At 46.0% G+C, this 26,046-nt stretch overlaps 1 protein-coding gene across 1 annotated transcript; it reads left to right on the forward strand.

Moving 5' to 3' along the window:
- The first annotated feature begins 235 nt into the window (after positions 1-235).
- Positions 236-25,728, forward strand: E2F1 (E2F transcription factor 1). The gene is made up of 7 exons (XM_079980185.1): positions 236-1,169; positions 9,988-10,078; positions 11,951-12,170; positions 13,659-13,819; positions 14,984-15,093; positions 16,170-16,377; positions 20,135-25,728. Exons 1-7 carry the CDS (start codon positions 942-944, stop codon positions 20,377-20,379), a joined length of 1,263 nt encoding a protein of 420 aa, XP_079836311.1. The 5' UTR covers positions 236-941; the 3' UTR covers positions 20,380-25,728.
- Positions 25,729-26,046: the final 318 nt, after the last annotated feature.

Genomic DNA, 26,046 nt, shown 5'->3' on the forward strand with positions numbered 1-26,046 from the left:
CCGCAACCCGGGCCCTCGCCATTGGGCGGCTGTCAGAACGTTCGGGCCGTCACGACGGCGCTCCGGCGTCCTCCCTCTCGCAGCCAACGAGGCGGCGGCGTGGCGTATCAATCACGGCGCGTCGTCCAATGGGGAGGCGGCGTCGGCTCTTCTCCCCGCCCCCTCGCCCACCCGGAGCCGAATGTTGATGCGGGCCAGCCGACCAATGGGAGCGCGGGCGCCCTGCTCGTGCTGCTTTCGCGGCAAAAAGGATTTGGCGCGCAAACGTGTGCGGGGCCGGGACCAGCTGGGAACAATAACAGTGCCTGGAGCGGAGCGCGAGCGGAGCGGACGGGTCCGGCCGAGCGCGGGAGAGAAGGGCGAGAGGAGCCCGGCTCCGCGCGGGGCCACCACACAGCCGAGCGGGGCAGGGCAGGGCGGCTGGGAAGTCGGCGCTGACCGGCCGAGCGTAGGCGGAAGGGAGCCCTGCTGTGCGCCGTAGCGCCCTGCCCTTCCCCGCGGAGACCCGCGCCTTCGTGGGGGCCTCGCAGATGACCCGGGAAGCAGCCTCGGCGCCCTCCGCTCTCGGCCCGGCCGCCGCCGCAGCCTCCTCTCCGCTCGCGGCCCTGGCCGGCTGCACCTCCGCGGGACACCATTTCCCGGGCCTCTGCCCTTAAAGGAGGATGGGGCGTGTTCCTGGCTCCCGGCCCCTGCCATCTGGCGTCTCCCTGCACCCCCGCGGCCAGGACGGTGGCCCCGGCCCGCTGACACGGCTCTGATTCCCGGGAAGAGGGAATCAAGACGGCGGGGTGGGGTGGGGGTGGGGGAAGAGGGATCCTCCGGATTTCCTGCGGTGCGTGGGGGAAGGGAGGCGGAGGAGCGGCCAGGATCAGGCCTTTCCCTCACCCCTACCCACCCCACCCAGGCTCCTCCGAGGCATGTGAGTGCCAGCGTTTTGTACCATGTCTCTGGAGGGCCTGGGGGTGACCCAGAATGTGGCGGACCTGGAAGCCCTCTTGAGGGGCGCGGAAGCCATCCATGTGATGGAGCAGCAGATCGTGATCATTTCCACCCCAGACCAGCTCTCCGCGCCCGGAGGAGAGAGCGACGCCGAGCTGCTGCTGTTCGCCACTCCGCAGCCCGCCAGATTGGAAACGGCGACGCAGAGGCCTGCTCTGGAGCGCCCGCCGGTAATGCCACCCGCTTCCCCGCTCCTGCTGGCTCCTAGGAGAGCAGCAAGCTTTGCCAGCAACGACATGTTTTGAAGCGTAACTTGTGTATAACGTTTATATATATATTGCACCCAGTGTTCTAGGACGCTACGGAGATGGGCATATAATATAGATGCCCTTTGTTTACCACTGAATCGTGCTCCATCCTCCACCGGGGGCATGGTGCAAAAATGTAAAAACTCTTGTGACCAACAGCAATGTGGCAATCTTTAGACTTTACACTCAGGGTAATGGAACAAGTTGCAATCTCCATAAGACCTTGTAGTTGGTTTTGCCCATATGTTGGGGAATAAGTGGTTAACTTCTCAGATTGCCTCCCGGCCACTATATTTGGAATATATATATATATATTTTCAATTTGTTGCTTCTGTCCAGGATCAGCTACCTAGTAAATTCTAGCACTGCTAAATAATATGAGAGCCATTGTGTTAGAGGCCTTTCTGATCCTTTTCTAGATTGCTTATATCAGTAGAAGGACACAGTTATATCTGTGAGTTGATAGTTTTCTTTTAATCCCATGTGGCTTTGTAAAGGCTTTCCCTGTGCCTGTAATTACAGGAGAGATGTGGGGAGAGTTTCAAGACTGTGACTGAAATAGTGCCTCTTAAACGTGGCATATGTAGCAATCTCGTAGGAAGGGCAGTGCTCATGAAGGCATGCAGAGAAATCATTAACTAGAAGGTCTAGGCTTCAAAATGTTACATTGTCGAACCTAAGGCTGCAAGGTTGTCCTGTCTGACCTAGATACAGTAGATAGACACCCGGTTGTTTTCTTCTGAGCCTGGCTGCAGAACTTGCTGGATTGTGTCGAGTCTCTTCATTCAGTGCAAGCAGCCTGCAAATGTTGTTAGTGAAGCAGCTTAACTTCCTGTTACAGGATGTCAAGGCCCAGAGTTCTGTGCAACTTGTTCTTAACAAAGACAAATGTTTGGCTTCGGCTTTGTTGTGCAGTTGCTTTCTTTAGAGCTACATACTCTGAGGTATTCAGTGCCCAGCCTGATGTTAAACAAAAGGAAGACCTACCAAAGGGAAATCGATTGGTAATAGATTTGCCACCGCATTGCAAAGGAAGGAAGTGGCAGGAACTGTGCAACTTTGGTTTCTGCTCTATCAAGCTAGTGTCTTTAAAGGTGTGTGAGAGAAGGCGACGTATGTTGTGCCCCTAAGGATGGGCAGACCAGTCTATTTCCAGTCCATGTCAATTGGGCATGAATTAACATGTAAGTCTGTCTCTGCATTCATCATTGCATTTCTTTTTCTTAAAAAATCTGCACGCGTTTTTAAATGCATATTTTATCACAAAATAAGCTACTTAAATAATGTTTCTATTTCAGTGTAGGCATTTGCAAACCTATTTTATAATAAAATACAGTTCTAATGCATTTCTGTACATTGTTTGAGCCAATAAGTATTGCAGAAGTGTGCAATCTGAAGGATAATTATGCTCTTATCCACACATTAATCCAAGAGGTTTGGATCAAATTAGTTTGCACAGGAATTCACAGAATATCTCAAGCATTTCTATATCTCCCTTTATGTTAGGGAGCATATGCATTTACATATATACATGAACCAATCTTAAATTAGTTTGTGGTTAACAGTTTTAGCACTGACTGACTGTGCTATGTTTTCTTACTATTGTGTATACTGGAAAAAGAGGCATGAACGCTGCAATAAAATGACACAGTTTAGGAATATTGGGACATAGTGTGTACAGAGAAATAGGCAGATCTTCAAATTGTACTGGAGAAGCTGTTGTGTGAATCAGTGTATGCACTCTATAGTAAGGAGCTTCTTTCTATGTGCTGCATTGTTTATAGTATGACTATTGACTATAGGACTTAGAGGGTTAGTGATGAAGCATGTCTAACTTGTTGGAAGTGACAAGTGCAGTATATTATTTTGTCTCTGTGTTTCTAATATATAGCATAATCACTAGTTGTAGCATGCACTAAGATGTTGATAAGAAGCTAGAGGTCCTGTTGGAAAACTGAAGGCCCCCCCAAAAAAAAAACCCTTGCAAGAATGCTAAATTTGTCAGAATTTTATATAAACATATTTGGTTTAAAAGAATTTGCTGGATCCTTAGATCCAAAACATGGGGTAAGCACATTCTCTAGTAGAGAGAGTGTCAACAGAAGTTTTAAAAAGGAACAAAACATTCAGCAAAGTGAAGCATGGGAATTTAGGCTGCTAGACCCTTTTACGATCATGTTTAGTCTGCTTACAGCACTCTTCCCTTCCTCTCACAGTGAACAGACCACACCATTAGTAAGTTTAAATGCTTTACCTACAAACTCCAAAGGTTAGATTATTCCATGTAGCAGCACAAAGAACAGAGGTAGAAAATTATTAGGTTTAAAAAATACTTCTGAGCATACAGCCTGGGCTTGAAGCGAGCAAGCTCAGATGTGCTGCCTGGTCTGCTTCAGATGGTGGAAGAGAATGAACAAAGACACTTCACTTCAGCAGACTCAGGCCTAACTGAGTCTAGGCATACAGTTCTGTGGTCTTAACCCCTTCATGTGTTAACTACCCCAAGCTTGCTAGTTACATTTGATTGCAGTTTCCCACAGGATTCACTCTTTGCAGTTTCCCACAGGATTCACTCTTCCAGTTTGGTTCGCTTACATTCTAGGTGTAGGAGCAGCATTTGGCAAAGAGAGGAACCTTCTTCAGGCCTTCTCCTCTGCATGTGTGGTGTAGTGGTTAAGAGCAGTAGTCACGTAATCTGGGGAACCGGGTTTGCGTCTCCGCTCCTCCACATGCAGCTGCTGGGTGACCTTGGGCCATTCACACTTCTGTGAAGTCTCTCAGACCCACTCACCTCACAGAGTGTTTGTTGTGGGGGAGGAAGGGAAAGGAGATTGTTAGCCGCTTTGAGACTCCTGAAGGGGAGTGAAAGGTGGGATATCAAATCCAAACTCCGCTTCTTCTTCTTCTACATAGGCTCCCATTTGCAGACATTGCTTTGAACCCATGGGTGTTTGGGGGTGGGGTACCAAATGTTGTGGGCAAGACCAGCAGTCACTGTCCCACTTCTCCATGTGTTAGTATACATTTAGAGCATAAAGTGTTTAACGTAACCCTGCTTAATAATAAAAGTAGCTTACTAATGCACATATCTGTCCACCCAAACACTTTCAGTGCATGTTTGTTACTTATTTTCTCTCTCTCCTTGGAGCTTCTTGTGAACCAACATAGTAACAATTCAACAAGCACAGTTTCTCCATCAACACATCTCCATGTTGTGGTAAAATGGCGGATCAAGGAACCACATCTGTAAGGGCAAGGGGAAGGCGACAGTGTAGAAAGTAGGAGAAGCCTGCACAAGGAGTTTGACTAGGGCAATGGTGCTTTCCCCCCATGTCCCCCGTGGTAAAGTTAAAGGGACCCCTGACCATTAGGTCCAGTCATGACCGACTCTGGGGTTCTGGCGCTCATTTCGCTTTACTGGCTGAGGGAGCCGGCGTACAGCTTCCGCGTCATGTGGCCAGCATGACTAAGCCACTTCTGGTGAACCAGAGCAGCGCACGGAAACACCGTTTACCTTCCCGCCGGAGCGGTACCTATTTATCTACTTGCACTTTGACGTGCTTTTGAACTGCTAGGTTGGCAGGAGCAGGGACTGAGCAACGGGCGCTCACCCCATTGTGGGGATTCGAACCGCCGACCTTCTGATTGGCAAGTCCTAGGCTCTGTGGTTTAACCCACAGCGCCACCCGTGTCCCCCATGGTAGTTGGGGTCAAAAGAACCCCCAGAACAACATACAGGGAGGAGAACAGAGGTGTTGGTTCTTTCTGGCCAGCTGAAATGCTTGTGCTGAGGCAACGATTGCCATAGTACTTTGTTGAATTCCTACCATATAGTGGTGCTTCTACAAATAAACACACAGGGGAGCACGGACTACCTGCCCCTCCAACCCCAGTTGAAAGACCTGAGCTTGCAAACCTGGTCTCTTTCCCTGCCTTCTCTGTTGGGTTGGCTTGTCAGAGATTAAGTGAATGGTGCCAGATGCTTAAGGGACTTACTGTCCTCTGTAATGAGACAGCTGGCAACAAAACATGGAGCCATGGTTGCCCTTGGCTATATTGTGTGGGATCCTCCTACAACTGCCTGCTCCTGGAGAACTGAAGCTGTTGCTGGAGTTGGCCAGTGCAAGGGAGTTGATGGTTGCAATTCCCGTTGCTCTTTCCCAGCAGGCAGAGCAAGGGAGGTGATGCTCACAAAAGCTGCCTGCATCCTCCTCCCACAGAGGCCCTTTTCTGTTGAGAGGGGCCTGCAGTGGGCGGCCGCTTTACAGTCGGTTCTTTGTTTTAAATGTTTGGTTCGGGAATCTGTAATGAGCCTTCACTTTGTGTTGTCTCATTGGGGTGCCTGTTGTTCAGGGCAGGACTGAAGATGTCTGGTTTCCCCGCCCTGTTGGTGCTGCTGTATTCAAGCCATGTAGTAGGTTTGAGGGCATGACCTTTGTGGGGGCATGGAGGACGCCAGCACCCCCAGAACCTGGATTTGCTCAATTTGCAGGGATCTGTCATTTTGGAATGGAAGCGAGAAAGGAAAGGCTATTTTTTAAAGGCTATTCCAAGTCAAATCTTGAAAAATATTTCAAATCACAAGGTGTCCAGCTTTTCAGTTTTGGAGAACCAACATTAGGCTTTCTAGGCCCTCAGATTTGTTCAGGGTTTTTAGATGCCACACCTTCTAAGTTTGCAGAAACTCAGATATAATAGGCGCCAGAGGCTTTTTAGCTTTGCTAGGCTGGAATCTCATGGACACTTTGACTTTAGTGCCTCTCTTTACAGTGGGCAGAGACTAAAAGGGTTGTATACAATGCTAGACCTACTCAAAGTGGACCTGTTGAGGTTAATGAAGCTAAATTAGCTGTGTCCTTTAATGTCAGTTGGTCTACTCTAAGTCAGACTAGAATTGGCTACAATCCATGGCCTTGTAATTGATTTGTGTCACCCTGAGGTTATTTTTCTGGGTTCCCTACTATATGTAATTGCTGATGTCATTGTTTGATTTGAACCCTAAATTTGTTTCTCTTTAAATAAAAGCCCAACATCATACAAAATTATTTATTTCTTATTAATAGTCTCTTGCTACAAAAAAGTGTCAAAGTCACATACTCCCCCCCCCCCCGCCAAAGCACACAATATCAAATTTAAAATAAAGTGGAAAATAAAAAGAACATTAGTAACTAAAAGTGCAAATCCTGGAACAAATGCCTTGGCAAAAAAGCCAGCGCTATAAAACATTTTCTAGCAATGCAGTTAATGATCAATACAAAATCTTTAAAGTAATATATTAGTAGGCAACCAGGGGATAATAAACCCACGTTTTAGCACAAAATGCACACTTATGCCCACCCTCCAGCAACTGATATACAAAACCATGTGGATGTGACATAAAGGATGGCAAATCCACCACAGTCAGCATAAGCCAAGAGAAGAACTAACCATTTCCATTTCATACGGTAATAGTAAAGGATATGTTAAAAAAAAGGCCACGGTGCACCAGGACCTGCTTATGGCCACACTGTTGATGTTAATGCAGTAGCAAAAAAAGAGGATGCAGCCTACACTGCTCTCTCATCAAACTGCCAGTGGTTGCGGCTTTGTAATGCATCCTGAAGCACACTCACCTGGCAACAATGACACAGCGCACTAAATCCTCTGGGTTGTGCTGCACCACAGTCTCAGCCACTCACTAGGCTTGATGTTTCAGGCATCTTCTCCAAGTGGTTGGAGAAGATGCTCCTCTATTGCCCTTTCTCTCCAGCTGTTCTCCCATCTCTGCCCTGCGCACTGGTGATGCACCAACCTGGGCTGTATGTGTTAGTAGTAGTAGTAATAATAATAATAATAATAATGATAACCACAACAAGTTTAGTAATATGTTTCCTGTTAACATAAAAATACTATGGACACGGTAATCTAGAAAGGGGAATGCCTGGGTGCAAGATTTCATTGTGACATAAATGTGCCTCAGGTTGACAGGAACAGGAAAGCACATTCCCAAGACCAACCAGGTCATGCACATTAAACAGAGTATTCTTTAGGACAGAATTAAAAATTAAGCTCCCTTGCTGAAAGCACAAGTTCCAACTCTCACCCCATTTAAAAGGCATTCTTGGCATCACATGTGAAGGCATCCACAGGGCATGTCTACTCTGCAGACCTAAACTGGTTTAATTGCTATAGCTTCCCACCCAGGGCCCCTAGAAATTCTGGTTTTGCAACGAGACAATAGAATTTCTAATTCATGCCGGATTCATGCTTCCATTTAAAGTGCCTGTACCTGAGGGATTCATTCAGGTATGGCCAACATTTACTCCTTAAAGCATTTTTAGCATGCTGCGAGTACTTCTGCAGTTAACTGTAAATAACTCTATAGAAAGTATTTTCTTGCAGGATGCATGAAAATATACTTCCTTTAGTAAGTAACACCTTCACCCCCACCTTCGTCTCGTCATTTTGTCTTAGCTGCTGGGAAAGAAGCAGTCTCTTTCTTTTATCAGTAGTTGGACAAGTGGATTGCTTCAGATCCCGGAATTGCCAGGTGAGATCTCTCAGCGTTGCTGCTCCCCGTAGCCAAGAAGCAAGCTGCTCACAAGTGTTTCAGGCCTTCATCAGAGACAGAATAGTGCTGGGGTGAGCCTCGATCCCGTTACTAGCCTCCCATGTTAAAGGGAAGAAAGCATAGACACCATTCCTGGACAGTAAAATGGAACAATTAATAAACTGAAGCCTTCAGCCGGAGTTCAGTTTGGAAAAGAATTATATCTCTCTTCCCATAGGGTGGTTCTCGGCAAACACCAGTACTGGAAAACAAAAGAAAAAACTAGATGGTAGGGTTATGTTTGCGGCTATGCCTAGTGTATTTCAGTCATTGGCAAAAAAATGCAGATGGTATTTTATATTTAAAACTTCGTCTATCAAGCCTGTCTTGTTAACTGTCCACAGGCATTGCGGATTTCCTAATGCTTCCTTTCAGAAGAAGCAAATAGGCTTCCAGAAAGCGGAATGTCCAGGCTTGCATTTGCTTTGCTCTCCAGCTGTTGTAATCTCTGGGAATGGATAGACCTGAGGATGCAATCTTGTTGTGTGGGGACCTATGAGCTGTGCGGAAATTGTACCCACAGAATAAACTAAAAGATGGGCTGAAAGGAATGGAGAAACCATTCTGTCCTTATGGTTGCAGACTGGCAACCCATTTCAATCTAATGTACCAATTTATCATCTTCTTGATAGTTACTCTTCTTAAACTTTTATCTACCTATACTTGCTGCAGTGGTCATCCTTTGTAGTTTCTCCGCTACCTCCTAATTAATTTCCATCTACCTCCTTACTAATTTCCATCTATGTCAGCAATCATTTAATAAGGTTGAGTTGGAAAAACAGGATAATGTTGTGGGATGTTCTCTTAACTTAATGATAACTTAATTTGTTGAAGCTTTGTGTCTGAATCACCGATTAAAGAGAATATGACTTTTTGCTTCTGCCACTTTTGGAGTTATCTGTGGAATTGTCTGCTACTTCTACTACGGGACTGAGGAGTTTTTGGCCCTCCAGATGGACTGTAACTCCCAATAGTCTCATCCAGTATGTACAATGGAGTGTCAAAAGGTTTCCAGCCCTGCTCTACTAGTATGACTTCTGGTCTTCTTCTTCTTCAACACATCAGGTTGGAGCAACTTCTCTCTCCCTCATTGAAACATCCCAACCAAGTTGGTTGCTCTGTAAATAGTAACTAAAGTGGGATTCTCAAACCAACATATTGCAATTGTGCTGTCCTTATTGGGTTTTTGTTTGTATAAAAAGTCTTGCATCTTTTGCTCATTGCTAGGCAACCTCATGGAGATTTGTTGTTTGTGGAACTCTAAGTGGATTATGTGATCGACTTCTATTAGGTCAACACTTCAGGTCTCTGTGGCCCAAGATCTTGCCATCTCTTACTCTTCTGTTTCAGGCAAGAGGTATGGAGTTACGAGAGTGTGAAGGTTTATCAGTTGTTGGTGTTGATGACTGGAATATCATTGATGCTTAGGTTCATTGAAATAATACCTGGGACTTGCAGAATATAAGCTCTCCTTACTCCACACTTTGAAAAGAAGCTGCACAGAAGAAAAACTAAAAATACGCCGTGACCAGAAGGCCCTATGTTGCTGAGTTGTTGATCATGAGCAGTGAATAGTTTGGACAGCTTCCTAAACTTTTCCTTATTCTGGGCAATAGTAGCTAGAGTTCTTGTGGATGGTTCTTGGTAAGCAAGCTTCTTGTCTATGAAAAAAATAGCAATTCCAATGGCACAATTTCTTCACACATTACTTTCTGCTATGGTTTTAGACAGTTTTGGTGATGTCTTAGGGCTCTGTCTACAGTTGCAGAGAAACTATATGATACAGCCTTTGCTGTACCACTTCTGTTTGGAAGTGGGAGACTCTCATAATAAGAGCCCAGCTGGATCAGGCGAAAGGACTAAGCAGCCCAGCATCCTTTTTCCCACAGTGGTCAGCCAGATGTCCCTGGGAAGGCCACAGGGAGGACAGGAAGTCAGTCACTCTCCACAAAACAACTGATAATTCAGATTGGTAATTCATCGTGCCTTTGAACATGGAGATAGCACACAGCCATATAGATTTAGTCCTGTTTTTCAAAGTACCCTTGGGCTCTTTCTGCTTCACAAACTCTTCCTTGTTTCACTGCATGGCTGAAATGAAATTATAGCTATCCACCAACCTATTGCAAATCTCTCTCTCTTCTGTTCCAGGTAAAACGGAAGCTGAACTTGGAGACTGACCACCAGTACATTGCAGAGAGTGTTCATGCAGCCCGAGGAAAAGCGAAAAACCCTGTCAAAGGTGCTAGTGGCCAGAAGGGAACCCTGTTGCTTTTAATCAATCCACAGATTTTTCAAGATTCCTTGTCCCAGTAGCTAAACAGGGCAGGACTTCCTCTTAACAGAGCAGCCTGAGCCTAGAAGGCGGCTGTGGTGCTTTTGGGTGGAAAAACAAGCAGTTACAAGCCTTGTACATCATTGGGGGGGGGGAGTTGGGGGGTAGCCATTGGAAACAAAAATGAAGTGATTCCCCCCCTTTAAAAAATAGTTATTTTTATTTTGGCAACTTACATACCCCTTATTTACAATCTTCTCTAAGCAATGTACAGGTAACCCACCCATACATTAACAATAGAGACATCAATTACAACTATACAATCAGATTTCGGTTAAAATGGTACAGAAATAAGTGCAAGGAGACAAACAGCTGAAAGACAGAAGTAAAAGAACCAAACCAGAAGAGACAAATGGAGTCAGGGGAAAATAGGAAACCAACTATGTCGCTGTAAAAATCTGAAAATCCTAATAAATGATCAATAATAAGTGCTGAAGCTGATGTTTGGCACTAGATTTAGAATCCTAGAAATCTGAGCATTCTTGGTTTTTTTAAAAAAAAAAAGTGAAAAAAGAGCAAGTTTCTTACAGAACTGCAGTTCTGGAAGGGGCCCTAGTCCAACCCCCCCCCCCCTGCAATGCAGAAATCTTAACTAGATCTTATATGGCAGGTGGCCATCCAGTCTCTGCTTCAAAACCTCCAAGGAAGGAGATTCCACCCCCTTCCCAGAGAGTCTGTTCCACTGTTAAACAGTTCTTACTGTGAGAAAATTCTTCCTGATGTTTAGTCAGAATCTCCTTCCTTGTAACTTGAAGCCATTGGTTTGGTTCCTAGCCTCCAGAGCAGGAGAAAACAAGCTTGCTCCATCTTCCACGTGGCAGCCCTTGAGATATTTGAAGATGGCTATCATAGCTCCTCTTTTCCAGGCTAAACATATCCAATTCCCTCAACTGTTCCTCATAAGGCTTGCTTTCCAGACCTTTGATCATCTTGGTCTTCCTCCTCTGCACACACTACAGCTTGTCAACATCCTGATTAGACTGTGGTGCCCAGAACTGGACACAGTATTCCAGGTGTGTTCTGACCAAGGCAGAATAGAGTGGTACTATTACATCCCTTGACCTGGACACTGTGCTTCTGCTGATGCAGCCTAGAAGATCATTCACTCTTTTTTTGCCGCTGCATCACACTGTTGACTCATGTTAAGCTTGTGGTCCACCAAGACCCTTAGATCCTTTTCTTGTACTGTACCTAAAAAGCTGTGAAGATAGACATGAAACTATGTTGGCCTTGGCATCTGACGTCGCTGAAGCTGAAGGGGAACTGGGTAGGATGCTACAGGGGACTGCAAAACTCTTTGCTTGCCTTACCTAAGAAAGTTTTCTGCTCCTGCTAGCAAGAGACAAATACTTGTACAAATCAACCGGAAGACATGGCCAGTTCTTCTTTTGGTTGCAGTGTAATTGGTGGATGGATATCTTTCAGACTGTAGACTGATTTTTATAATGCACCTTAATGGGTCTGCAAATCTTTGCTTTTCACCATGAGCCTCCCGCCTCCTCTGCAAAACCCTTCCTACTTGCTTGGGTAAGTGGGGAGGTCTTGCTGGAGCCCTCTTTGAGAAGCCACGATCTTTATATTTTATCTGGTGCCTCGGATAGCAGAATTCAAGGCATTGGGGGTTTAAATTCTGAGCCAAACAGCAGTAACTTGGGGAAATGCTGCTTGATTTGCGATGCAGCCAAGCATCATGAGCTGGACAAGTTCACATTCCAAGCCATGCAGTGGCAAACCTTCAACAACGTTGCTAGTTGTAATGAAGTCATCATTGATCCTCAGGGGTGAAGTCTCCTGGAGAGAAATCCCGCTATGAAACCTCCCTGAATCTGACCACCAAACGTTTCCTGGAGCTGCTGAGCCAATCGCCTGATGGTGTTGTGGATCTCAACTGGGCTGCAGAGGTGTTGAAGGTGCAGAAGAGGCGGATCTATGACATCACAAATGTCCTGGAAGGTATCCAGCTGATCACCAAGAAGTCCAAGAACCATATCCAGTGGTTGTAAGTAGAATGTCACCTGTTCTTTTGGGTTGCCCTATTCTGATTGCATTGGTTTTCCGAATTTCTCCTGGCCTTAGGAAGTAACCAACCTCTTGCATTTGCTGTAGGAGACTTGCCTGGTTGTACTTTTGGAATGTGTCTCTTAGGAGAAAAGCCTTTGTCTTCATTTCTTTTGTATGAAATGAAATTTGGCATGGATAAGGCTTTCTGTATTGCACAAAGTTAATAGGGTAACACTTGAAGATGAGAGTGATAACTGTACTGGACTTAATACAGCTCCTTTTGTTAATAGTTCTCATTTACAAGCATTCTTCTGTGAGTGAATGTCATCACAAGGACTATATATGCAGTCAAAGGCTTAAAGAAACAAAAGACTACATCAAGAAAACTTGAACATGGTGCCAGAAAAACTGAATTCAGCTATCTATGTAAACTACAAAATGAAATGTACATACTTTATGGAATGTGCGTAAAATGTGCTGCTTGTCATAGGGATGGGCAAGCAGCTTTACAGGGCAGTGAAATCCCATCTCCTGAACCACTGGGAGTCCTGCTGTAGAGTGTACTTGCACCTCTGCTCCATCTGTGCTTTTGAAGCCGCACCAGTATTTTTTATTATTATTTGAATAAAATGTGCTTTCCTAGGTATGTTTATTAAGAACCTAGCCTCTCACTACAGAAAGGTCCTAGCTCAATAGTGGAGCATCTGGTTGCATGCAGAAAACCCCAGGTTCAATCTATGACATCTCTAGGTAGCACTGAAAGAGGTGTCTGTCTGAAACCCTGGAGAACCACTGCCAGACATTGTAGACAAAACCGAGCAAGATGGACTAATGGTCTGACAATATAAGGCAGCTTCCTATGATCTTATGACAAAATGAAATGAGGCTTAACTCCAGAGTAAGTGTGCATAGGATTGCAGCAAACCCCATGGAATAAAATGAGACTACCTTATGAGTAAATGTGCCTAAGATAATGCTGTTAAGCCTGACTTAAGCTAAAAAAACTGCTCTTCTGTCCTTTTGAATATGTTTTATTCCCGGAAGAGATATGCACGGAAGAGATGATCTTACAAAAAAGCTTCATGTAATGCATGAAGTGTGGCATGAATGTGTTCATCTGCAATGTATGCTTGATCCATGCCATGCTGTAGAAAAAATGTGCACTACATCCCATCCTGATGTGAGGATTATTTGAATGTGTAGAGATGGTTGTATATAAACATTCACCAACATCAAATGAATAGCAGATGAAAAGTTGTATCGGATAGAGTTGACCAACTTTCAGAGTTGGCCCAATGTGACTTCCATGTTGCTGCACCATAAAACTTCTAATATAAGTATTCACTAACCCTGCGCTGGATCAGTTTTGACCATGTGGGACCTTAGGACATGCTGTCTGTTTCTCTTTTTAATATGCCCCCTGATGTTGGGAGACAGCAGGTTGCCATTGAGACCGTTCCATCTTGACTTGCCCTGTTTCCTTTAGGGGAAGCCGGACTGCTGTGGGGAGCGCCAGCAAGAGCCAAGGGTTGGTGAAGGAACTCCAGGATCTTCAGGCAGCAGAACAGCAACTGGACAGCCTCATCCAGATGTGTACTACTCAGTTCAAGCACCTCACGGAGGACCCAGAAAACAAACAATATCCTTGTGTGGAAGGTGGAGGGGGGGGAGGTTGGGTGCTTTTGGCAGACCGGAAGATGCAGAGTTGGGCTCCTAGCAAGCAGGTCCTAAGCATTAGCCAGGTGCAGCAAGAGTGCCTTCTTCCAAAGAGGTAGTTGCACCCCTGACATTCCAGGACTGGGTGTTGGTGTTTTAATTTGTACTTCCCCACCCTGTGAGCTAATGGAAAATCCCAACCTGGCTGCTGGTTAAGACTGTGCATTGTCAGTGGAACGGAGAGCTGTGTGAGAGCGAGAGAAGGGTGGCGTTGAGTCAGTCAGATGTTGCTAGTTGATTTTTGCCTGGCAGCTCTGTAGCCGAGCCTGTTCCTGATAATGCGACTTGGATCCCACCCTCTGTGACGGGTGCAGTGCCACAAATGTGTCACAACTGTCACATTTAACTCAGTTTCAACGTATTCCTTTGCAATCTATTAAAGTTTGACCAGGAGGCACACAGCTCATCACCAACACAGCCCACACTTTATATATAAGCAAGTGGCTTTTCTTCAGGCTGTCTGGTGGAAGTAGCTGAATTGATTATCTTCATGGTCCTAAGGATTAGGCTGATGGTCTTGTTGTCCATTTTGAATCATCCAGGTGATATCAGAGAACAATGTGGAGTAGAAAATTGCCCCTCACTGTCTCTCAAAGTGTTAGCATTCTTCTCCAAGAATGTATACAGTTAACAAGGAATTGATTGTAATGGAGGCTGACACCTGTGCGAAGCCATTATAGTGCAGAATCCACTGGGAAATTGCACAGGCGGACTCTGTGATGCTGATCCATGGATGTACAATGTCCGAGTTTGGGAGGAAGAGGAAAATGTGCCCAAATGTTAATGATGCTTTTAAAAAATAATAATAATGCAGTTTTACTGGGGGGTGGGTGGGCGGCGTTCCTATTGCAATAACAAATGATTTCTTGCTGTGTGGAAAAGCTATATGTGCCATCCTACACTAAAGCAATTCTTTCATTTCGTATCTTCCCTACAATGTTTGGTAGCTGAAGAATACAAGCATATTATGCTGCATTCAGAAGAACAGTGGTAGTCTTTGTTTCCCAAAAGCTAGTGATTTGGGCTTGGTAACTTAGTGCTTTGCATGTAGTCTGTCATCCTTCTCCTGGCAAAACTTAACTGGGCACACCTCAGCTTACGTGACATGCCAAGATCTGCGCAGCATTGCAGACCCTTCTGAGCAACTGGTGATGGTGATCAAAGCACCCCAGGAGACGCAGATGCAAGTCTCTGATCCGGCAGAGGTAACTCTTCCTGGTCACTACAGGGCCATTGTGCACAGAATGCTTTCTGCACCAGCTCCTTCCAGCTGAACCGGTCACTCCCTTTGCAGGAGTCTGTGGTGACTGATCCAGCTGTAGCCAACCCTGAACCAATGGTATGGCTAAGAAATCCAGACTTCGAGAATCATAGGCCAATAAGGATCCTTTCTCGCTTGCCTATCCAAGGCAGGATTCTCCATGCATCATACTGATCCAAATCATGTCATCTCCAGTAGACAGATCTGGAGGCAAGAATTAGAAATACATTAGACAGTTCATGCAGCTACATACTGTATGGAAGGGTGGAGAGGGGGTAGCCAGTAGCTTCTCTTTAACTGGATTAGCTGATAATGGTGAGTAAGAATCAACATTCATTCACTCACGGAGCCTTGTTAATACAGTGGTACCTTGGGTTACGAACTTAATTCGTTCCAGAGGTCCATTCTTAACCCAAAACCTTCTTAACCTGAGGCAGTCTTTCATTACTGGGCCTCCCACACCACCAGTGCATGATTTCCCTTCTCATCCTGGGGCAAAGTTCGCAACCCGAGGTACTACTTCCGGGTTAGCGGAGTTTGTAACCCGAAGTGTTTGTAACCCAAAGCGTTTGTAACCCAAGGTACCACTGTAATAAATAGTTGACCTCCAAAAAAAGTCAGCTTAGGCAATGTTGTCTCTGTCCTTCCAAATACAATTGGTGAGCTAGGGGAAAATTCCCATGGACGTAATAGACAATGTGAAGCTAATGCTGCACATTTAGGGGGTAGTCCTTCTTGGAAAAAGTTACTGCTCTGTTATTTAGCCCCATTAGTTAGAGCCAAGAGTGGTAAGACTGTGCATAGCCCCCCCCCCATCCAATCCAGGTTTTGTAAAACCCTAATTAATCCTAATGTCCACCTGTTAATCCCCACGTCACTGGAATATAGGTTAAGTTCCCACCATGTTTTGACCATAATCTCTTCTCCAGGGGAACAAGCTGGTAGGGAGATTTTCCACTCCAGAAAACTATTCAGTTGTGTAAATGTCTCCTCAGATGTCCACCTCTTCTTCTTTTCCAGGCTTTCCAAATTGCTGTGAAGAGCACCCAGGGCCCAATAGATGTGTTCCTGTGCCCAGAAGAGAGCTCTGGAGTCTGCAGCCCCACCAAGAGTCCATTGAAGGTGGCTTCCGAAGAACCTTCCCCAGGGTCTTCGCAAGCAGCAGCAGCTCCTGCACTTCTGTGTCCCTCCCAGGAAATGAACTCGCCATTGCTGAGTGCAGACCAAGGTATGTGGATGGGGGAACAGGGCACCCAAAAGTCCGTTTGGAGCATGTTGTGATTGGAAGCTATATCAAAGCAGGTCAGGATCTGAGGCTATAACGTCTCCTATAAGAGCGTGAGAATTGCCTTGTTAGGTCTGACCATGGCCCATCAAATCTGGGTTTCTGTGTACAGCTGGGCCCAACCAGGTACATTGAGAAGCTTGCAAGAAATACATAGTTGTGCTGGCTGTCCCTTTATTTTGTCTGCAGCAGCTGATACGCCAGCCCCATTGCACCATAGGTCATAGAACAGGATGCAGAGTGGAGCGTGGGAGCCGTTTGGGGGCTTGCAAGGGCAGGCTTGGTTTGTGGACTGGGGACAGATCGTTGGTACACAAACACAGAGGATATTGTATTTTCTCCATATGAACCGACCTAGACCCTGCGACCATCATCTTCTTCATGTGCTTCCTCCACAAGAGGTCCAGAGGGTGGCAACTTGTGAACGGGACTTTTCTGCAATGGCTCTCTGCTTGTGGAATGCTCTCCCCAGGGAGGCTTGCCTATCACCTTTGTTACATATCTTTAGGTGCCAGGCAAAAACATTCCTCCCCTCTCAGGCCTTTGGCTAATTAAACAAGACCATAAACTGGTGTGGGTGGGTGTGTAATTGTTTTTGTTTGTTACTGTTATGTATTTTTGTGTTTTTATGCTGTAAACCACCCTGTGATCCTTGGATGAAGGGTAGTATAGAAGCTTATTATTATTATTATTATTAATTAGTCTCCCTCCCCCCATGATTAGATACATCTTCATGTTGAAAGCTGTAAAAGGATCTAGGAGTCTTGGTTGACCACAAACTTGACATGAGCCAACAGTGTGACGCGGCAGCTAAAAAAGCCAATGCAATTCTGGGCTGCATCAATAGGAGTATAGCATCTAGATCAAGGGAAGTAATAGTGCCACTGTATTCTGCTCTGGTCAGACCTCACCTGGAGTACTGTGTCCAGTTCTGGGCACCACAGTTCAAGAAGGACACTGACAAACTGGAATGTGTCCAGAGGAGGGCAACCAAAATGGTCAAAGGCCTGGAAACGATGCCTTATGAGGAACGGCTAAGGGAGCTGGGCATGTTTAGCCTGGAGAAGAGGAGGTTAAGGGGTGATATGATGGCCATGTTCAGATATATAAAGGGATGTCACATAGAGGAGGGAGAAAGGTTGTTTTCTGCTGCTCCAGAGAAGCGGACACGGAGCAATGGATCCAAACTGCAAGAAAGAAGATTCCACCTAAACATTAGGAAGAACTTCCTGACAGTAAGAGCTGTTCGACAGTGGAATTTGCTGCCAAGGAGTGTGGTGGCGTCTCCTTCTTTGGAGGTCTTTAAGCAGGGGCTTGACAACCATATGTCAGGAGTGCCCTGATGGTGTTTCCTGCTTGGCAGGGGGTTGGACTCGATGGCCCTTGTGGTCTCTTCCAACTCTATGATTCTATGATTCTATGATTTCCAGACCTCCAGTAAAAGCAGCCTAGCTCTCCACCAGGGATAGGAAACCAGTAGCTCTCCAGATGTTGCTGGACTCACAACTCACACCAGCTCCATCTAGCAATGATCAAAGGTCAGGGATGATGGGATTTGAGGTCTAGAAACATCAGGAGGGCCACAGGTTCCCCTTCCCTTATCTAGACTGAAAGCCATCCGCTTGAGAACGATACGCTAGGATCAGAAGCAACATTTTTGTGTGGTGTGCTGTGTGTTGTAAGCCAGTGTGGGGGAATTGATTCCTTTGCTCTCCATCTTAGCATTCCCTTCTCATAACTCAATAGATTTCAGCCACTCTGGTTTTCTGATGAAAAAACCCAGAAGGGTCTGCTTAGTGCAAACTCTGTTAGCAGCAAGAGATCCAAGAATTCCTCTCTGTCCAGTTGTTTAATCTAAAACCTGCTCACCGCAACTTAATGGGTGGAGTTGCGTGGAAAATATGTATTTTGTGCCTACTGAAGTCTCCATATAATCAGATCAGGAATGTTAGGTAGGGCTTCAAGTGGTCAAAGGGGAAACATTCTGTTCTTCCTCTTTCCCTCCTGGCCCTACCCAAGCATTACTGCACACACTCCTAATGCTGGGCTTTCCTTTCCATCACCCAGATATAGGAAGCTGCCTTATACCAAATCTAACTCTGTACTGTCTACACCGACTGGAAGCATATCCCCAGGGTTTCAGGCAGGGGTTTCTTCCTAGCACACCTGGAGAAGCTGGGCATTGAGCTCTGGCCGTTCCCTATGAGAGGCTAATCTCAGCAGGTTCCTTGTACTTTAGGCCTGATGGTTCGCTGTGGCTCCTAGTGATGGTTGACAGGCACTACTAGGGCAGCTGCGCTTAAAGGAGGAAGTATCCACCCTAACTTTTCTTCTAAATCTGGCTCTTGCCCACACTTTCCCTACTTTTCCTTGCCTGAACTGACCTGTGGCATTTTGGAAGAGATTTCTGCCTGGAAAGAGCAGAAGACAGTCTTAAACATGTCCTTTTCTGTCACGGTGGCCTCTCTTAAGAAGCTACCATAATCTCATCGGCTTTGTTGCTGGGCTCCAGGTTTCCTTTTTCCTTTTCTTTCTTTTGCTGAGCCACCTGCCTTCCCCATGGTGGTGACAAAGCACAATACTTAGCCTTGCTTGGGATGCTGCATGCAGCAGCCTGGGCTGGGGTTCCCTGCTTATGGGCTGAGTAGAAGAAAAGACCGCAGGCTGAATTTCTGAAAAGGCACATGGACAGACAGTGTGGCAAGGAGGTCGGTGTCGTGACTCAGCAGTTGTGCCTGGTGCCTTTGTTTCATGCATTGCCTCTTCTCAGGAGGACTAGATAAGGCGTCCATAGGCATGTTAGGCGTATCAGAAAGGTACTGACAAGGTTGGGAGTCAAGGTTGTTCATCTTTTGCAAGTCTCTGACAGGGGAGACTGCAAGTTAATGTGGCTGCATACACACACACACACACACACACACACACACACACACATACATGGAAAGGGGTGGAAGATGCACTGCCAAACTTGAGTACCAGATGATCAATGGCCACAATGGTTGTGTTCTGTCTCCACTGAATACCAGTGACTGGGGCGAATTTTATGGCACTCAGGTTTTGCTTACAGGCTTCCCATAGGCATTCCCATGGGAAATGAGCATCATTGGCAAGAGTAAAAGCTTTTAATTTACTCAGGCCTTTGGGATATAGGGAGCATTATCACTGACTCTGCTGCTGTCAGTTGTTCAAACTGCTGCTGGTGGTGTTCAATTCAGTTCTTGTTTTATTATTGCATTTATGTTGTTAGCCGCCTTGTGCTCCTTCAGGAGGAAGGGAAAGATATAAAACTGATGAGTGGGAGTCCAGTAAGTTGCTGCATGCATGGAACAGGTTCTGTTCGTGCAGTGACACTCTCCATGCCCCTAAATATTCTCTGGAGGGTTGGAGGAACCCTAGAACAGGTTTAGGGTGAATGCAAGAAGTGCACGGCGAGGGAGGAAAAGAGTGGGGTAGGAAACATCCCACTGCATGAGCAAACTTTGTTCCTCACACACATACCCCACTTAGCGCTATGTTGAATTTCGTTCAGTGTAATGAAATGAAATAAATGGTGGGCAGGCACTATGTGTTGCCTGAACTGACCTGTGGCATTTTAAATGCACGCTTTAAAAGTTCATTGTTCATTATCCAGAGAAGTTGATTGTGGCATGATTAAAAAATAGAAGTAATGAATGAAACCCATGTGTTTTGTCTTTTGCAGAGCCCCTGTTATCTAGGGAGAGCGCGCTGCCACTGAAGTGCCCTGCGGATGACGTGAACCTCTCGCCACTGGCGTCCGTGGATGCTTTGCTCCAGCAGGGCAAGGAAGACTTCTCAAGCTTCCTACCTGCCGAATTCATTGCGCTTTCGCCGACCCAGGACTATCACTTTGGGCTCGAGGAGGGCGAGGGCATCAGCGAGCTCTTTGACTGTGATTTTGGAGACTTGACTTCCTTGGATTTCTGAGCATCCTCAGGTGGGGTGGGGTGGGGAGCGCCACTCAGCTGGCCCTGCTCCACCACGGGGCATCCTCTCAGAGCTGACGTCTGAATGTAACCGCAAGGCCAGCTGCAGCCTCCTTGGCCGGTGTGCTGCAGAGAGGACTCCAGGGGAGGAAACAGAAGGCAGCAGTGGCCAGGGTGTGATTCAGTTCTTGGCTTCCTGTCGCCAGCCACCTTGCTGCGGCTGAAGAAGGTGGCTGTGAAGCTAATGGCTGCTGTGAATGTTGTAGGCCCCTTTCTGTGGCCTTCCAGTGGGCCTGCTGCGTCCAGGCCCATAGTAGTAGTGTCCAGGGCCATCTTGATTCTCTGGTGCCATGTTTTGACTCTATAGGGGCAGTCCTAGTAGTTAATGCTGTTGCCTAGCAACAGCTAACTTAACTCTCGCTCAACCACTCATTTCCCCATGTCCTCACTTTAAACTGAATTTTTCTGTGGGCAAACCACCCCATCTCGTGTCAGCTGTTTATTGCTCCTTACTGTGAGCAATTTCTTCTCTTGCCTTGGAAACCGTGACTGTCAGAAGAGTTTCTGAGAACACGAGCTCCTCCCTCCCTTCTGTCAGCAAAGTCTCTGGGGTGTAGGGCAGTAATGGTCTGGATATTCATTGTGAGGGGGGCACCTCTCTGCCAGCCAGCTGTGCAAGAAAAAAAGGCAAGAACAGTACTTCTAAGTAATAATTGGTGATAACCTGACACCCCAGTGTCCTACAGAGCAGGTCATTCTGGTTGGCTGGCATTGAGACACCAACAATTTGCAGTTTGAGGATCAGAGGTGAGGGGGGGGGGGAGTTCTTTTTGCCGGCAAGGTGTAAACCTGAGATTTGTAATCCTGTAGTGAAATAATGGTCATTTTGAGGAAAGGAAGCCAAGTGTGTAGAATTGTGCAGGATGGCGCTGAGGGAACCTTTCAGTAATTCTTTTTTTTTGGGGGGGTGGGGGAGCTGCTCAAAGCTAGTGAAACAAAATAGATAATCAGATGTGCCTGAAGAGTTGCTTCTCCCCCATAGTTGTTTATATATATATATATACTGGTTGCGAAAGAGAAGCGAATATAAGGAAGCCAGGAATGATGGGCTGAGTTGTTTCTGGATATTAGCCTGAGGCATGAGGTCCTACTCATGATAAAGCTTTAAGGAGGATTCTGTATAGATTATTTATTTATTTTGGGCTCCCCTCACCTCACCTTTTCTTTTTTTGGAAGGCCTCTGAGTCTCCCCACCTTTGTGTGTGGAAGAAGTTCATTTCTGGGGATGGGTTCAGTGCGGCTTTTTTTAAAAAAAGAAGAAGTAGGCTAGATGGCCATTGAATTTAGCTGTCGCTTCTCTTTTGATGAGCAGAAGGCAGGAGGGGACGGTGATTAAGGTGAAGTCAGCCAAGAACGTTTTGCTTCATCAGGAGGGAAGCAAAATGTGGCTCGCTGATCTCCAGAAAGGCAAGGAATTCTGTTTTCTGGCTGTGGTGCAGATAATAATGTAAAGCCGTATATGACAAATGCCTTTTTTTTTTTTTTCTCTTGGAGACCTGTTTGACCCTCCCCTGCAAAGCAAAAGGCGTGAATACTGACTGCCTTCAGTCTGTGCACTGCCCGTACACCCCCCTCCCCCTGTGCTAAGCACTATGGGGTTTTCGCCAGAAATCATGAATTCATACTATTTATTTATTATTTATGTGGGCTCCATCCAGTGTTTCTGGAAGGTTAAAGGGTAAGTAAAGAGGAGACTGCATGAAGTGGAACTCTGCATGTCCAGGCATGCAGGGAAAGAGGCCATATTGTATCCTGGTAGAATAGCTAGCCTAGCAAAATGAGGAATGGAGGAAGAGAGTTTGAGAAATGAGTAGCCGACATGTTGTAGATGAGCTGTTGGGGTCTGGTAGGACGAGGTTGCTCTTGTGTCCCATCTGTGTGGTGGGAGGTGTGGCTGGTCAATATTGTTGTGCTGAAATGCTATTTATTGGTAGAAAAATGAACGGCAGGTTCATCTTGTACAGGAATACTCCGTGTTGAGGAGGAAGGGAAGGGAGAGAGACACATACAGCGTTAGTTACAGGAGTCTGAGGAAGGACAAGCATCATCCTGGGCTTGTCCGTTTTGGTAAGTACCTTCAGTTGTTGGGAAGCAAGGATAAATGGAGTGAAACCTTTAAAAGGGTGTGAATGTTGCCAGCTGGATAGCATATGACAAGGCAGCTCTCGGTGCTGTCCCCTAGGTGCCTTCCTTTTTCATTAGCCTAGCAAATTTCAATTACTAGGACTCACCAAAGTGTTCCCCTGCTTTGTAAGAATCCCTTGCTTCACAAAAAAGGCAGCTGGGTGGGTGGGTGTGTTTGTGTGCAAAGCTTTATTACTCAGCAACGTGGTGCCTGTAGGCAGCCTTTGTGGTGTCAGTACATTTGTGGAACAGCCCTATCCATTTGGGCTAGTTTTATAAGAAAAAGAAACTGTGTATGCCTGTTAGAATGAGAGGGCTACGGACCCTGGAATGCATCGTGGCACTGGGTCGCACATAGCCTAAAACCATGCTGGAAGTTCTTCTTTCTGAGGAGGAAAGTAAGAACAATGCCTTTTTGAATTAGGCTTTTCCTGTCTGTCATAAACAGAAAGGTTCTTTAGCCCTCCTTAGGTGTTTGGATGGGAGTATTTAGGTCACATTCACGCCATGTTTTTAAAGTACCACGATACTACTTTGCATAGTCATGGCTTCCCGCAAAGAATTCTGAGAGCTGTTTAAGACCCTCCTTATTCCCCTCCCACGACTACAATTCACAGAGTCCCCTGCGAAGAGGGATTGAGTGTTAAACCCCACTCTGAGAACTGTAGCTGTGTGAGGGGAATAGGGGTCGCCTAGCAACTCTCAGCACCCTTAACAAACTGCAGCTCCCAGAATTCCTTGGGGGAAGCCATGACGGTTTAAAGTGGTATCATACTGCATGAAATGTATGGTGTGAATCTGGCATTAAGCTCTGTAGGGGCTGTGAGAGTTGCCCTCTCCTCTTCCAGCCATTGTGCATTCAGAGTGAAGGTGTGCAGGGATTCTAACAGTGGGATGCAGTTCAAATACCTTCCATTGGTATCTCTGATTGCCCAGGGTTCCCAGTTGCCTGGAGGGTTGTAGCTGTGTCATACTGAACATGATTAGAATCCCCTCTCAGGCCCTCTGTGCAAAAATGCACAAAGAATAGATGAGGAAGGGGCAGAGGCAACATGCACACACCTCTGCAGAGTATGAGCTCTTGGACATTCATTCACGTGCCTGAAGATCCCTTTGCTGGAATTGGGCAGCCCATGATTTTGTAAAGGTGGAGACACATACTGCCAGTCAGGCAAATATTATGCCTGCAACATGTGTTCTTCCCTCCTACTGTGTAGGTCACAGTAAAGCTGAAACAACCAATACTTCAGAGTAACCATCCTGTGCCTAGGCTCTGTACTCATTGCAAAAGGAGAAGCAGCTAACTCTCCTAGCCGTCTGGTCACCTGCAAGTAGTCCGTCTTGAAGCAAATGTTAGGAGTTATATGTTCCATGGAAAACACGCACGCACACAAACACAGACACACGGGTGCCATGGTGTGTTATTTAAAATATCTACCATTTTCTAGTTCAGATCAGAACTAGCATTGTAGGACTTGGATCGCTTGAGCTTGAGCTACTTTCCTGTGCTACAGCTGTCCACAACCTGTCGCCTTCTAGACGCTTTTAGACTTCAACTCCCACCATCCATGGCTATGAGGATGGTGGGAGTTGTAGTCCAAAATGTCCCCAAGGCAACAGGTTGGGGGAAGGCTGCTCTATTAGGTTAGGTGCAGAAGACTCAGGTCTGATTATCTCTCTTCATTAAGACATGGATACCTTCTAGGGAATTCTGTTCCTCCTCAGCAAAGGCCACTGCTTAGAGCAACAAGCTGTTGCCATAATGTGCCACTGCTTCCAAATGGCTTGTTGAGATGAGCTGTTCCTCTTGGTGTGCCTGTTCCATGTGCTGCTTTGCTGTTCTTGGTGGGGACAGTCATTTTCCAAGGGTTTGCTCTGTTCCTGACTCAGAGCATGTTCCCTGATTCCTACAAAGTGCCTGATGTTTCCATACCATAGCACGTTTCAGAGGCCTTTTGAGGTTTTGATACACTTAATAAACTTTTCCCCAAACCATTGATTGCAAAAGCCAGGAACAAATCAGTATCATAAAGCATCCTTCTGTATTATTTATTAACCTTACATCCACTCTTCCGCCCAACATTTGCCCTTGTGACACTTCTTGGTTTTGCTGATGGAACCCATTTGTTGTCGCCTGGCGAAAAGTTACGATGAGTAGCACAAAGGAACAGCACCTCACAGCCTGTGAGATGTTGGTGTGTGCCGTGCAAGTTGATCTTGCATGGTGGAAGAGTCAGAGTGTGTGTGTGTGTGTGTGTGTGTGTGTGTGTGTGTAATATTTGCATAAAGTTCAGCAGAGCCTCTGGTTGGAATGGTGGCCTATAGGCCTACAGAACTTTCAAGGAGTTGACAAGGGGGAAACCAGCCACTTAACTGTAGTGCTTAATATGTATTATTGGGGATCCAGGTAAACTCACGAATAAAAGAGCTAATGAATCAGGGGGCTGTTTTGAGAAAAGCCCAATATCTGATATTCCAGGTATCTTGAATTTAAGCATGGATGTCTAGCTACAGAAAGTTCTACTGGTATCGACCCGCGAACCTGTTGTGAGAAGTGGCAGCAGATTGGGGAGGGGAGGAGGATGGGAGCAGGCTCTCTCCCTCCCTGTTTTTTTTCTAACCCAGATGAGAGCACTTATAGAACACATATACCAATAGCTTTGAAAAGCCTTTATTTACTGGAGCAAAGAAGTAAAAGCCTAGATTGTGTATGATTCTTCTTCTTCTTCCAGTACGTCTCAGTTACTACTTCCAGTGAAAAGTATGGGCAAGTTCAAGTAGAGATTGGCTTTTGTCATGTTGTTTTATTAAAATTGGAAGCACAGCAGAGGAGAGAGGGTGTCTTCTGCCTCGGCAAGGAGGTGTGTGTAGTCTGTCGTGGAGGTGGGTACTTAATGCATGGGGCTACGGAATCCCAAGCAATTTCAGAAAGCAATGGCATTCAGTTTGGGCAGCTAAAGGTTGCTGGGATATTGTGGTGGTTCTTAAGGATTGCACCTTTTCCTGTAAGTGCCAAGCCAGGAACTCCGGGTCCTTCAGCAGCCAAGCACCTAAGTGCATTGCAAAAACTCCAGCAAATCCCAGTGCCTGAACATTGAGGGCAATGCACCTCTGTGTGCCTTGTTCATTATCTGTGCTTTTAGTTTTAATAAATACTTCTACTTCATTTTCTCTTTGCTCTGCAGTGTCTCTTGTTGTGATTTTTTGAACACTTGGTGACCTCTGGGGTGTGTGTGTTTTAAATAAAGCCTTTTGTCCTGAGAGAGGGCTCCACTGTTCTGAACACCTCTGGGTTCTCTGCTTCATTCAAAAGTTCATCTGTGGAGTGGGATGTCCAAGCACAGATTCAAAAGATGCACACCTGGAAAGCCCACAACCAAGTTCTTTTGGGACTGTTTTCAGCAGGAGAAAGGTTTTGCAATTTCACATACGTTTATTTGCCCAATATTGTGATAGTCACGGAGTTGGGTAAAGAACATTGCAG

This window comes from Podarcis cretensis, assembly GCF_951804945.1.
Source record: "Podarcis cretensis genome assembly, chromosome: 6".
Taxonomy (NCBI): Eukaryota; Metazoa; Chordata; class Lepidosauria; order Squamata; family Lacertidae; genus Podarcis; species Podarcis cretensis.

Excerpts from the sequence above, each read along its gene's own strand:
- E2F1 (XM_079980185.1), top strand. The coding sequence starts at position 942 with ATGTCTCTGGAGGGCCTGGGGGTGACCCAGAATGTGGCGGACCTGGAA. Across the intron at positions 1,170-9,987 it reads CTGCTCTGGAGCGCCCGCCG|GTAAAACGGAAGCTGAACTT; the intron begins GTAATGCCACCC and ends CTTCTGTTCCAG. Across the intron at positions 15,094-16,169 it reads AAGTCTCTGATCCGGCAGAG|GCTTTCCAAATTGCTGTGAA; the intron begins GTAACTCTTCCT and ends CTTCTTTTCCAG.